At 46.5% G+C, this 14841-nt stretch overlaps 1 protein-coding gene across 3 annotated transcripts in view; it reads right to left on the bottom strand.

Moving 5' to 3' along the window:
* LOC138521091 (mucin-17-like) overlaps window positions 1-14841 on the bottom strand; it is a 217079-nt gene that overhangs the window by 145207 nt on the left and 57031 nt on the right. For all 3 annotated transcript variants that reach the window (XM_069633654.1, XM_069633656.1, XM_069633655.1), the window contains exon 4: window positions 9406-10033. In XM_069633654.1, the coding sequence (XP_069489755.1) occupies window positions 9406-10033 (628 nt within the window). The remainder of the gene's footprint in view (window positions 1-9405; window positions 10034-14841) is intronic.

Below are 14841 nucleotides of genomic sequence, written 5' to 3'. Positions count from 1 at the left end.
TTGTATTTTTCGTTTTGTAGCACATAACAGACTATTGCCTGCTATCAGTGCTAGCTTGTATTCCTGGTCTCCTACTCGAATACCCGAGATTTCATCATTGTGTCTTAGTCTAGGGACCAGTGGCTGCATCGGGAGCATAAAAAACAGCAGGGATAGGGGCATCCCAGACAAGTCCCTATCCTCAGTGGAATCTCTCCTCAGACCGGATGCCATTAACCAAAACTCCATACAGCGCCCCTATTCATTCATTCAGTTTTGGCCAAACAGAAGTGTCTGTAGGACCTCTACCAGAAAGGCCCAGCTGACTCAAGCAAAGGCCTTTTTCGGCATCTAGTGTATTAAGAACCGAGTTAGCCGGGAGCGACATCAGATCTAGTGTCTTTCGGTTCGCCCAAACATTTTTATTTCAAAAATAGATAGGCAACATAAAAAAAAAACGATTGGCGTTTTTTTTTTCTCAAAGTCCCTATGTAAAATTTTGAGCAATTCAAGCTCAAAGATAGCACATGGGGGCATCCATTTTGTGAAATGGATGCCCGCCGCTTTGCTCGCTTTGGCTTTTGCGCCACTAATGAAGGAAAAGCCAGCCAGCTGTAGTAAACAAAAGCTACCACTGGGTGGCTTTTCCTTCATTGGTGCTGTACGCGGAGGACAGGGACCGGAGACTAGAGGCAGAAAAGCTGCAGCTGCATCTCGGTAAGTGCTATTTTTTTAAATAAAAATAAACACTAGCTGCTGTTTTTTTTCTAAGTTTTCCAGGCTGGAGGAGCCCGGAAAACTTAGAAATAAAACCGCAGCTTTAAAAACGATGTATTTATGTTTGCGGTCGCTTTTGAAGCGACCGCAAACATAAATACAACGTTATTGTGTTTGAAAACGCTGCGGTTTTTCTTTCTAGGTTTCTCAGGCTCCTCCGGCTCGGAGGAGCCTGAGAAACTCAAAGAAAAACCGCAGAGTTTTCAAACACAACAACGTTGTGTTTCTGCCTGCCGTGGCTATCACTTTGGGTCTCCGGTGAGGACCATGACTTGGTGGGCGTCCCCTCATGCCACCCGGGCCCAGGTGGAGGAGGGTTCACCCGCCGACGACATTGCCCACACGTATCCGTTCCCTGCATATACAAGGCCATTCTCCCTCCCACCCTACGAAGCCTGCCAGATAAAGACGCTAAGGCATGTGCCGCGCTCCCTCACCTCCCCCAACCAAGCTGGAGCCGCTTCAGAGAGTCAGAGGCCCCGGTACCGCACCCAAGGCCACAGCCCGCCACCTGTGTTATTTACAGCACAGTAATAAACCCACGTTTGAATCCACAGATCTACCAGCACCCTCTCGTAAATCCCACAACCCCCCTAGACCACCCCAAGAATCATGACCCCGTGCAAAGACGACCCCCAACGCTGGGACAAGACACAGAGACCCATTTATATAATAACTTCTAACGCAGCAGACAGACATGTATCATTCGGCCCAGGCCCCAGAGCCCAGCCCCTCGACCTGAAATACCGGTCAATAGGACACAGGTAAATCTCACCCCAACCGACAACCACCAGACCTCTCACGAGGTGCATTCCTCATGTGTTGCATTTATTTTATAAGATAAACTGCTGAGCGATTCATTGATGAACTTAAATGTCGTTTCTTGAATAACTGCAGTGTGCATGGCCTAGGGCAAACGAGTCAGGAAAGGTATTTATCTTTGTCACAGGCTGCCCCAGCATACCAACACCGCCCGGATGACCTCAAGCCGGCCTGCCAGGCCCAACCCTACCACGAGGCTGACCAGTGACGTCCTCCCACCCGGACCAACCAAGCTGCAGCAACACCTATAGTTAGTCGACGCCACCCAATCCCAATTAACTTGTGCCCCCTATAGTGTGTAGGTTTTGATGACGTTTTTTGTATTAGAAATACGCCTGTCTTTGCTATTGTCAGACAGAGCGCTCTCGGAGGTTGCAGAGTTCTTTGCATGCCCTATTCTTTGGATAAACTCCCACTTACGCTCACCCGCACTCTGTCTTGGCCTTATTCCCATTACGGGAGTGTCCATTATTGTCTCCTATTGCGGGGAGGATCGTGCTAACTTGGGGGCGCTTCCTTTCAGCAGGCAGAAACACAACGCGGTTGTGTTTACATGCCGCTGTGTTTCTGCCTAAATCTGATTTCCCATTTGGGGCTCTAGGGCTGCCCGTGGGGAGCCCTAAAGCCCCAAATGGGAAAGCAGATTTAGGCAGAAACACAACGCGGTTGTGTTTGAAAACGCTGCGGTTTTTCTTTCTAAGTTTCTCAGGCTCGGAAGAGCCTGAGAAACTTAGAAAGAAAAACCGCAGCGTTTTCAAACACAATAACGTATTTATGTTTGCGGTGGCTTCAAAATACGTTTTTAAAGCTGCGGTTTTATTTCTAAGTTTTCCTGGCTCCTACAGCCCGGAAAACCTAGGAAAAAAAAAACACAGCTAGTGCTTATTTTAAAAAATAAATAAATAGCACTTACCGAGATGCAGCTGCAGCTTTTCTGCCTGTAGTCTCCGGTCCGCGTCCTCCCGAGTCCCGGCACCAATGAAGGAAAAGCCACCCAGTGGTAGCTTTTGTTTACTACAGCTGGCTGGCTTTTCCTTCTTTAGTGCCGCAAAAGCCAGCACAGGCGGGCAGCCATTTCACAAAATGGATGCGCCCATGTGCTTGCTTTTTCAATTTTTGAGCTTGAATTGCTCAAAATTTTACATAGGGACTTCGAAAAAAAAAAAAACGCCCATATTTTTTTTTATGTTGCCCATCTATTATTGAAATAAAACCTTTTGGGCGAACCATTCCTTTAAGATGTCTACTCCTTGTCTATTATTCAAACCCCACCTGGTCACTGTGCACTAGCGCTCGAAAGTGCTGTTATGACTTGGGCGTCAAAATCTGCACAAAAATCTTTGCACTCACATTGATCAGCAAGATCGGACTACAGGCAGCACATTCAGTAAAGTCTTGCCCCTCCTTCAGTATCAGTGTGATTAAGGCCCCAAGGAAAGAATGGGGTGGCTCGCCGTTCAATAGTAAATCATTAAATATCCTAGCAAGAAATAGTCATAGTACCCAACAAAAGAGTTTATTGTTATTGTTATTTTGCATTTATATTGCGCCTTATATACCATTGGTATGGTCTGAAGGCGCTGGTAGGTTGAACGCCCTTGGGAACCGAAGTTCAGGTCAGTAGAGAGAGTAGAGGGAGTCCAAAAGTGCGTGTGCGCACCAGGTATGTGTGCAGCTGGTGCGGAAATCGAGTGGTAGCTGCTTCTTAGCTGTAGGTGTGGTGGTTGAGCGGTCAGGAGTATGTGTTCGCTCTGGTCGGTTTTACCCAGAACGAGTGTGGCTGCGTTAGGCCTGAGGAGAACGCCTGGCTGGGGGGTGTGAAACCAGCAGTGATTACTTAGAGTGATGTGGAGTAAGCGGGAGAATGTAGATATGAGAACAGTTATACCGAATGGTGTCATAGTATCTCTGTGTTCTAGATGAGTGGTGGTGTAAGGGGGAGAGTAAGCGTGGGGTGTGGTATGATGTATGTTTTCAAGTGTTTCATTCATTCCAAATCATATTAAGTATCGTCCGTTGCACATATTCGTCCGTTCCTCATACTCGTCCGCTCCACACATTCGTCCAGTCATTATCATCGTCTAGTTCACACCCTCGTCCAGTCGGCACACTCGTCCTGTCCGCACGCTTTCTTTGGTGCGATTGGTGTGAGAGAGGGTAGGGGGGTCAGAGGGGGAGACAGAGGCAGCTTTGGTTCTCGCTAGGGCTAGGCGCGCAGTTTTTAGGGAGGGGAAAGGGTGCGGTCGGGGGGGAGGTGGCAGGGGTATGATGGCAAGGCGGGGGGTGGGCGATTGCAGGGTGGGGTGTGGTAGTGGGGGGAGCGTGCACGGGCAGTGCTGGTGGGTCGGCAGTGGGGTTCAGGAGATGAGTGGTCTTGGGTTTCTGATGGGCACTGGTGGAGTTGGTGCGCTCATGATTGGTGTGAGGTTGATTTGGGAGGGTTTTCTGATTGTAGTTCTAGGGTCAGTGACTCACACTTATAGGTACACTTCTGGGCTCAACTAGTCAAGGACTAATTGGTGCTTCTAAGCAATTGGATATACTTCTAAGTGCAACTTGGTACGGTTCTAAATGCAATTGGGTACACTTTCTTAATGCAGTTGGGTATCCTACTGAGTTGAGCAACTTTCAGAGAGGCTAATGGGCGCAACTTCAACTGTAGTTGGATATACTTCTAAATGCAGGTGGGAACAGTCCTAAATTCAACTTTCTCAGAGAGGGTATTGGGTGCAATTTCTAAATGCAATTGGGTACACTTCTAAATGTTGGTGGGAACAATTCTAAATTCAACTTTCTCAGAGAGGGTGCAGGGTACAGTTCTAGATGCAGGTAGGAACAGTTCTTAATTCAACTTTCTCAGAGAGGCTAATTGGGCGCAGCTTCTAATTAAGATTTGGTATAATTCTAATGCAGGTGGCAACAATTCTGAATTCAACTTTCACAGAGAGGGTGCAGGTACAGTTCTAGATGCAGGTAGGAACAATTCTTAATTCAACTTTCTCAGAGAGGCTATTGGGTGCAACCTTCAAGTGTAACTGGGTACACTTCTAAATGCAGGTGGGAACAGTTGTAAATTCAGTTTTCAGATAAGCTATTGGGTGCAGCTTCTAAATGCAATTGGGTACACTCTTAAAATGCCGTTGGATACACTTCTAATTGCAAGAGGGAACAATTCTAATTCAACTTTCTCAGAGAGGGTGCGGGGTACAGTTCTAATTGCGAGTGGGAACAGTTCTTAATTCAACTTTCTCAGAGAGGCTATTGGGTGTAACTTCTAAATAAGATTGGGTATACTTCTAATGCAGGTGGGAACAATTCTAAAATCAACTTTCACAGAAAGGCTAATGGGTGCAAACTTTCAGGTGCAACTGGTTACACTTCTAAATGCAAGTGGGGACAGTTCTAAATTCAGCTTTCACAGAGAGGCTATTGGGTGCAGCTTCTGAATGCAATTGGGTACACTTCTAAATGCCGTTGGGTACACTTCTACATGCAAGAGGGAACAATTCTAATTCAACTTTCTCAGAGAAGCTATCCGGCGCAACTTCCAACTGCAGGTGGGAACAATTCTAATGCAGGTGGGGACAATTCTAAATTCAACTTTCACAGAGAGGCTAATATGGGGCAGCTTCTAAATGCAAACAATTCTAACGCATCTTTCTCAGAGGGCTATCCGGCGTACTTCTAAATGCGATTGGGAACAGTTCTAGATTCAATTTCGTAGAGAGGTTGTTAGAGATTCCATCTAAGTGTGGCGTATGCTAGCAATCATTAGTTGACGTTATACTGCGGGCCATTGAAATGTAGGTTAGAGTGGGCAGGCTATTGGGAACACTTCTAGATTCAATTTTCCAGAGAGGCAATTGGGCACACTTCTAAATGCAACTTTCACAGATAAGCTATTGGGCACATTTCTAAATTCACAGAGAGGCTGTAGGGCGCACTTTCTAAATGCAAACTTTCACATGCTAACATTCACAATTCCATCTAAGAGTGGACATGCTAGTATTATGGCACTCTGTTATTGGTAGGTGAGATAGAGTGGCGGGGGTTTTCTGGAGTAGAGTGATTGCTCTACTCCCCACCCATGCCACACTCACGGTTTTTGTTGGCGTTTGTTGGCTTCTTTGGCGTCCCCTGCGGACACCTGCTGACACGTCCTGGAGCCGCCTCTGTAGGAGCCGCCCTTTGCCTTGTGGCCCTTCGCCACAGGGGCTGCCGGGCAGAGGGCTGCCCTGGGAAAGTCGGGATAAAGGGGAGGTGGACGAATCAGGGCCAGGGGAGGACAAAGGGGGCGGCACTAAGGGAGGAAAGCTGCCGTGCAGAAGGGAGGCAGCAAGGGCCTCCTAGCCCCATATTGGTAGCATGGGGGGGCAGGGGCAACACAACCACACACGCTTACCTGGGCCAGGATGGAAATTGCCGGGAGGGAGCGGAGAGAGGGGGACGCAAAGAGGGTACAGGGGCCTGGGGGCACAGAAACTACTTTGTGGGGGGCATCTGGGGTCGGCTTGCCCTGCGTAGCACTCACCTGCTTCCTGATGGTAAAAGAAGCAGGGAGGCTACCGGGGTCGCTAGACCCGAGACCACGGGCCAAGTTAGCCAATGGGGGATGGGGGGCGGGATGGGAGGCGGGAGCAGGGAGATCCAGGAAGGAGCGGGGAGAGTGGGACGCAAAGAGGGTACAGGGGCCTGGGGGCACAGAAACTACTTTGTGGGGGGCATCTGGGGTCGGCTTGCCCTGCGTAGCACTCACCTGCTTCCTGATGGTAAAGGAAGCAGGGAGGCTACCGCGGGTCGCTAGACCCGAGACCACGGGCCAAGTTAGCCAATGGGGGTCAGGGGGCGGGATGGGAGGCGGGAGCAGGGAGATCCAGGAAGGAGCGGGGAGAGGGGGACGCAAAGAGGGTACAGGGGCCTGGGGGCACAGAAACTACTTTGTGGGGGCATCTGGGTCGGCTTGCCCTGCGTAGCACTCACCCGCTTCCTGATGGTAAAGGAAGCAGGGAGGCTACCGCGGGTCGCTAGACCCGAGACCACGGGCCAAGTTAGCCAATGGGGGACGGGGGCAGGATGGGAGGCGGGAGCAGGGAGATCCAGGAAGGAGCGGGGAGAGGGGGACGCAAAGAGTGTACAGGGGCCTGGGGGCACAGAAACTACTTTGTGGGGGGCATCTGGGGTCGGCTTGCCCTGCGTAGCACTCACCTGCTTCCTGATGGTATAGACGTTTCTGGTGCATCTATCCTCTCCCGGGGCTTTCCCAGAGGCTCTCAAACTTGCTGCTGCACCTCTTCCACTGCGATCTCACATCTAGATGTTTCACCGCTTCAGAATGGAGCTTCTGAATCATTACCCCAAGGAACGTCTACATGCTCACCAAACTCCCTTGCATATAGCGTTTGGTAGTATTCCATGAAGCACTTAGCCAAGCACTGAGGCATTCCAACACGTCCCCTCCCAATTTAGGATTTATATCACCCCTGGATTTATCTTTTGGGCGTCAACTTATTTGCTAGAATTGTGCCCTCTGGTGCCATTTTCAAAATACTGTTACGTTCATTGCCTGGCACTTTTTGCTTAAATTCTGTTCCCGAAGATCAGCCCTCAGATAATGGATTTTGTCCCGCACCTTGCTATCATTCTCCTCCCCATTGTTGTATTTTTCTGCAAGTTCCCTTATCTTAGCAAATAAGTAGTGCGACGAATCTAGCAAAGACAGCAATACTTCACAGAGAAATCTCCCCTCATGTGGCCAGAGAAAGGCAGAAGCGACCCAACTGACACTGGGGTGGCCATCTGTGGGAGGACCACATGGAGGAAGACAGCGAAGACCAAGTAGACTCGCTAGGTCAAGGCAGGCATTTCCCCGTTTCTTTAGCCTCTGGTAACAAACACTTGCCTCCATATTCCTCTATGACATACTGTAGTGTGGGTGTAGAACCTCCAGTCATGACCAATCACCAACTGTATTTACATTCCTCCTTTCCTTGTTAACACTTAGACGAGGATGAGGACTGGAGTAATGAAGATCACTAGAACCGGAAAGCAAACGCTGCGCTCTAATTGTTGGAAAAGGTTAACAGGTGCCGGGACATTTAAAGACACCACACCTGGAGAGAAGGTGTCTTCTTCAGAGCTTCAGTTCCAATGGTCGACTTAATCTTCTGTCCCAAAAGCCTTGACTTTTAAGCAGGAACCCCTTCATTCAGTCCTGTGGACCCGTCAATCACCTGGGGGAGGATTTGGAGGACAGCTAGCCGCCCAGTTCAAACTGGCTCCAGACAGGCATACCCGCAGACAAAGGCCAGAGAAGTTCCAGGCGCCTACCTCACTTTCTGCCTCAGCAGACACAGCGGAGCGTTGGCGGGCTTCACAAAAAGGTATCCCACCAAAAGCAAAATTCAAAGAGGATCCACCCCCACTTGGAATGGCAAAAGGAACAAACAAATGAAAATTGTCGATAAGAGACGGCCGGGGCCACTTCGGGAAAAGGTCGTCAATGGGTGCTGCACTGCAGCTGTGAAACACCCTGCGAGTAACTTACTCACATGGTAGAAAAATGTATCCACTGCCACCAGCCATTTAGGTATGCGAGTTACTGTAAATAAAAAAAGTTACAGGAGCAGTGGGAAAGGAATGCCGGTGTAGCCCCTCAGCACACCACATAAGGTGGTGTGTTCTGATCCCACAAAAAGAAAGCTAAGATACAAGTATCCTACTATCATTGATAACAGTAGTGCTCATGGAAAAGTAGTAAGAAATAAAAAGGGACGCCCAAGGGATTCCCCAGCAACACTGTACACAAATAGGGTGGTGTGTGCTGCAGCAATCACTTACAGATGCCTGTAAAAATATGTGGAGAAAAGCCCGACTCCATTAAAGTAAAAAGAAATTACAGAAGCAGTAAAAAAGGATTCCCAAAGTCAGAGCAAAAACAATGAGTGGTAAAAGTCCCACTCCGCTGAATAAATCAAACAATCCCAGAAGTCCAGCAAAAGTGCTGTGGGTCTCAGGTTGAGACGAATTTGCAGAAGAAATGAAAATTCTCCCCAACACTTCGCTGTCTGAGTTCTCAGTCAACCGTCTTGCTTTTTTCCGAGTGCTCTTCAGGGCCTCACCAGGCCGTGCCTTCCCCCCGGCAGAGGCCCCTCGATACTCATCTTTGTGGGTCCAGAATCCCACATCACATCCAACATTTCCTAAGGACAGAAAAAATTGATTTTCACCTTTTCCCCAGCCAGCCCTTGAGATGGCCATTTCAAGTTTTTATGCATGCTTTCGGGGAGCTCTGTGCTCAATCAGCCACAATGCCTGTGCCCCCTAATGGTCTCGCTCTTTATGTGGGAAGACCATTCTGGACCAGTTATATAGAATAAATGTAAAACTGCTTCCACTCTTTCTTTTAAAACAACTCTGCATATCATAAAGTAGTCAAGTTACACATTTTCAATGTTATTGCCAAGAAACTGCAGTCCCCATTTAGCGTCAAGAGGCAGCCAACTTGATTAGGTTTATGGTCATTGCATTGAATCCCTTAATGTGCATCGAAAGCATTTTTGATTCTTTTTTTTTTTTTAAGGGGGTCCCCCCTAACAACTGTTTTTTACCCCTAAAAATCCACCCTTCACCCCCCACAAAACATGCATTTGATGCAAATTCTTTAGATGTAAAAAATGTGATGCAAATGCATTTGATGGTATGGCTTTCGATGTAATGACCAGATAGCCAGCCCATACAAGGCGCAGTTACATCACACCAAACAAGATTAACGTTATGTTGAGGAGACATACAAGAAAATGTGTTTAGAGGATGCACTTTCAGACTTACCTTATTATTGCTAGGAGCCTTCTTGGTAGGCGAGGAAGTGGGTGTATGCCTTGGAGTGGAATTCTTCTGCCCCTTTCCTCCAGATGGTGGTGGGCGACCAACAGTTCTAGAACTCAATCCAGTGCCGAGAGGAGATTCTCCATTGTCAGGAGACAAAGGGCTTTCTTTTGGAATGATGGCAACAGGTGATGCCAATGGGGATAGACTGACAAAATCCACTGTGGGCAGCAAGTCCTTCAGGGGACTATTCATCACAAAAAATGTCTCCCTTCTGGGACTGCGTGGAGTTTTGGGGGTTTTCCTTTCCTCCTTCATTGTCCTGACCTTCGCTGCCGCATTCCTCTGCGGTTTCTGCGGATCACTAACACTGTTCCCACTTAGCAGGAGACTGCTGGAGTTCTCCTTTTCCTGCGTAGTGCACTTCTCTAGCTGGGCCGCCAAACGGTTGGCCTCCTTCACAATCTCTTCCAGTTTTTCGGCACTGAGCGGACTCCAGTTGAGAAGGCTTTCTTTTCGTGGCTTGTCTCCATCTTGAATATTCAGGTCTATCTGTTGAGCAACACATCTTGCAATGCGATGGACTGGACTAGGAATGACTGGTTCTACACCTTCTGCACAGTCTTCCCGGCTGAAAGAAGTTTTTTGGCAGTATATTTAATAACAATTGTACATGCTGTGGTATAGTCTTACAGAAATTAACATAAGTGCCGTTAGCTATTTTTTTAAATATGTATTTGTAATGTGCTGCATGCATTAGGGCGCACAAAAACACACAAGCCAGAAACTTCAGAACAGAGACAATGGAGAGGGGAAAGGCCTATTCTATGAGTGACAAAAAGCAAGGTTTAATTTGAACAATGCAGTTTTGAGCAATCTGCGGAAGGAGGACAAATTCTAGGACTGCCTGGGCTGGGAAGGATCTACCTTTCCCTTTGGCCAATTAAATCTAGGACAACACAAGAGATTAGTGTTGCAGGGCCCTTTGCCATGAAAGCATTTATGTATCAGATGGTAGCAAGAGGATTACAGGGGATTTGGTTACTAATTACCCCCCCATCCCCCGATAGGTAATACAGGTACCCTGCTTGTATTATACTTAAAGTTTCACGGTAGTATGGTATTTATTTTTGCACTGTTTCTGTCTGTATTGATCATATATATATATTTTTTAAAACAACCAGCAAGTTGCAATTGATAGTTCCCCACACTTTTAAACATTTGTAGATTTAGAAGTAACACACATACCCACAGACATAATAAACAAACCAAACTTGTTTTTTGCGCACCAAAACCAAACGTATGGTTCTACCTGTTCCTGCTGCTGAAGCCCACTACAAAAATGTTGGCCGAAAAGGCATAAACTACAGCATGGTGATTCAAGCAGCAGACCTGTTTTTCTGTTTTAATAGGTCTGTATTTATGTATAAAAATAAAAAAAACAGGGTGCCTATAATATACTGCAAACAACCCAAACGTATATACTTTTACCATACTTTAATTTGACACTGGTTTTATTGAAAGAGGAATTCCTGCATTTCTAGCTCCTGGCTTGGACCCGCTTTACATGGGCTCCGTTGGGTAAGCTTTTCATATTAGTGATAAATCTTCCTGACCTGTGTCAACCACAAAACATGTTGTTGACTTGGTAACTATTTTACCTTGTTCCTAGGTGAGTGGGAATCTTTGCCCCCCCCCCTTTAATGGGTGACCTTTTTATGTCTCTCCATAGTGTATGTTGGAGTTCTAGTATTCCTATAACTTTTGGGCTTGGGATGGGTGCACCTTTGGGCTCCCATGTAAATTTCTCTTTCACATACTTGGGTGAACTACTGTTCCCAAGTTGTAAAGAGGGATTCTCATCCCCTTTACATTTTGAATAAGTGAGCTAGCACACCCCACCTTATGTGGAGTGTTGGTGGGGATACATGTATCCGCTTTCTTACTTGACTGGTAACATTTTGTTACAATTACGAGTTTACATGAATGGCTGGTGGCAGTGGTTTGACCTTTGACTTTTAGTCTTTTTTTACTCCCAGGCTGTTAATTCAGCCTCGGTAATGCACAGAAAGGCAACAGTTTTGCTAAAATGGTGGGCTCTTTAGCACCATTTCTTGTTTGCTTGCTGTTTCTGAGGTCCCCCCCCCCCCCCCAATTCCAGGCGGCAATGACCTCAGTGGAAGTTTAGTCTTGGGCGGGATTCCCCGCCCAGACTCCAGAGCGTCGGCAGGAAGCGAGGGTGGTGTCCAAAACCCTGCAGCTCTTTGTTTTCCAACTTGCTTGAAAGGAACACATTTTCAGGAGGAGGTGCGGGGGGGGGGGGGGGGGGGCTGGCTGTCCTGATTGGAGCCTTGCTGTAAAACGAGAGAATGCAGAAGTTGTACTGTAGTTCCTGATAAAAACTCCAAACCTGGAAGCTGCTGACAAGTCGAACACTGGAGCTTAAACCGAAAAGGAAGTTGGAGAAATTACGGCTGTAACCATTTCCAGCGACCGGAGAGACTGCTGTGTAACCAAAGCCTGCTGTTACCCTTCTTACCAAGCGTCCCAGGGATCCCGAAAAGAACGACCCAGACCCACAGCCTGCTGAGACCCACTACACTCCAGGAGATCTGCATTTTGAGCCATCCCACGTCGTGCTGCGACCTTGCAGGGCTGCAATAGCCCAATACCCTGGGACCTCGAGCCATTGTGCGGTGCACAAATCAGTCTGAAACTTCGCTGGCCTCCTCCTGGCTCTCCAGTGACAGTGGACACGGTTTGAGCCCCAAGGGCTGGACCAGCTTAGTGACAAGAATCCAACCAGAGATATTCAGTCTTCTCCTGGCTCCTGAAAAGGGTGCCAAAACCACAGAGCCCCACGTAGTCGCGAAGAAAGCCGTGCCGAGGCCATCCCTGTTGATCCCTGCTGCAAATTCCCTTCCAGCGTCCTGTCTTCAGTCTTCACAACAAGGAATTTATTGACCGGGTTTTTGGCTGCAGATACTAGATATTAAAGACGTCCTACTGCAAACTCCTTCTTCTGTGCTGAGGTACTGTGTTGGCTTGCGTATTACTTACCTTAAGCCTTTTGAGATTCCTGTGAAGCTTTGGGGGCGATTCATGCGATTGGTAGTCTTCTCATCGAGTTAGCCCATGCCCATTACTGGAATCCCTCTAGGGTGTCTTCTCTGAAGTCCCTTGACCCCCAACTAACTCTAAAGTGAACTACTTACTTTTTTGAAGAGACGTCCTCGGGAACTCCGACTGCAACTGAACCCTATCTCACCCTGCCTACAGCTGGCACCTAGACCACTAGGGCCCCTCTTCTGCCTCTGAGAGAACTCATGCAATAGACTAGGGAAACGCTGGATTAGAAAAGGAATCTGCCTAGAAAAGTATAACAAGTGTTTAATAGTTACTTACTTGTGAAAGAGTTGGTCGGCAACTGTCCCTCTGAAATATGAGCAGTTACAAAAGTTCTTACTATCCTTTGAATGAGTTTTGCCATGCTTAAAAGTATATATAAGGTTGATTTACTCACCTGTGAATAGGGTCCCCCACTTCCCAAAAGTAATGCGGTTGGCTACACCCAACTATTTCTTGTATAAGTTCAACAACTGGGTCTTGCTTCCCCTGACCAGCTGTAAATAAATCCTGGTCTAAAATAAGTCTGCCTTAGGTCTTATCTACCTTGAATAGCAGTGTGCCATTCTTAATTGGGTTTTACCAAACTTGGTCTGCCTTGTGCCATCCAAAAATAAGTTAGAGAGTTATTGCGTACCTCAATCTGTTTTAACTGATCTGCAAAACAGCTTAACAATAATAATATATTTATTGTGTTACAGTTCTAATTATTAAACTTTGCACAAATACAAATAAAAATATGTCAATATTTAGAGAATAAACAGAAAGAGGGAAAAAAGAAGAAGAATAAAAAAAAACATTCTTATAGAAATATACACAATCAACCTATCACTCAACATTAATAGTCTCTTAAAGTCAAATTTCTAATAAAATATAAGGAGTAATCAGAGAGGATTTTGTATAATCTTAAATCTCGTTGCTTCAATTCACAATAGTCTCCACTTAGCTATAGCAACTCTTATTAGCTATGCTACAACTTTATACCCAATCTTGCTTCCACACTTAGCTAGATTGTATACATGCTGTCAGTAATCGCATACTGTTAGAATTTACACAATGATGCCAGAATAGATCTTCTTTGATGTAGTTAATATCATGGGCAAACGGTCCTAGCAAAATGGAGATTGTTATAGTCATTTCAGGACAATCAGTTAGGAGATGTTTTGCCGTTTCCTGCTGGTCTTTATTTTTACATAATCGACATGTGCGCAGTTCAGTGGCTATCTTGCGCCCAGTATTCGTGAACGTTGGTAATTGCTCTAATCTGAGTAATAAAATAAATCGTCTAAGCCTGAGAGATGGACAAATGTTCAGATAGCTCTGAGGTTTCTTAAATTCATAGAGTCTATATTGGACGAATTTATAGGTTTTTAGGTTCCTTAGATGTTCAAAATTCTCCAACCAGTCCCAGAGTTCGATACGCTTCTTAAGGGCCCTAAAAGCTTCCTCTGTATAGGGTCCTTCTCGAGTTTGCCAACCTATTTCCGCATAAAATCTGGACATCTGATGTATTGTAGCACAAGATGATTTATCCCTGGCCATTTCTTGGTAGACAGCTGTTAGGAGCCCATTCCCTGCATCACGGGTCATCCTTAAATAAATCATGGCCCGTTTCTTCAGAACAGTTGCTTTTAGTGAGATCAGACCAAATTCCAGTCTGATAATGGCCATCGGTATACATGGGGGGAGGCCTAAAACCGCACGCCAGAATTTACCTTCAATTACCTGAAGCCAATTTAATTCAATGTCCAGAAGTGCTTCCAGCCCATAGATTATAGCAGGAGAAAAGGCTTGTAGGTATAGTTGGCGTGTTCCCCAAAGGGTGAAACCACCCTGCTGGGCCGTGAACTTATGGAATAGGGCAGTCAATTGTGCCGCTCTGATGTTGCGCGATTGTTTGCATAACGCATAGTCTCCAAGAGTTTCAAAATCAATCCCCAGATATCGATAGTGGGGGACATATGAAATATTTTCCAGGCCTACTGTTAATTGTACCCGTGATATCTTCTTTTTGGTAAAGCGCATAAGCTTAGTTTTTCCTAGGTTAATGCTAAGGCCATTGGCTTCTGCATAGTCCCACAATGCAACCGCTGATCTGTGGATCCCACTGATGTTATAATCAACGATAACCAAATCGTCTGCATATGCTAATACGGGACAGGTAGATTTACCTATTTTTGGTGGGCAATTGTTTGCTGCAGCTATTGCCATCGGTATATCATAGACGTATAAATTATAGATTAGGGGAGCGGTGACACAGCCTTGCTTTACTCCCCTATTTTGGGATACATTCTTAGTCGTGCGACCATCTTG

The sequence above is a fragment of the Ambystoma mexicanum genome, chromosome 13 (assembly GCF_040938575.1).
Source record: "Ambystoma mexicanum isolate Mex_15411 chromosome 13, UKY_AmexF1_1, whole genome shotgun sequence".
Lineage (NCBI taxonomy): Eukaryota > Metazoa > Chordata > Amphibia > Caudata > Ambystomatidae > Ambystoma > Ambystoma mexicanum.
This window is presented reverse-complemented; position numbering and strand designations above follow the sequence as displayed.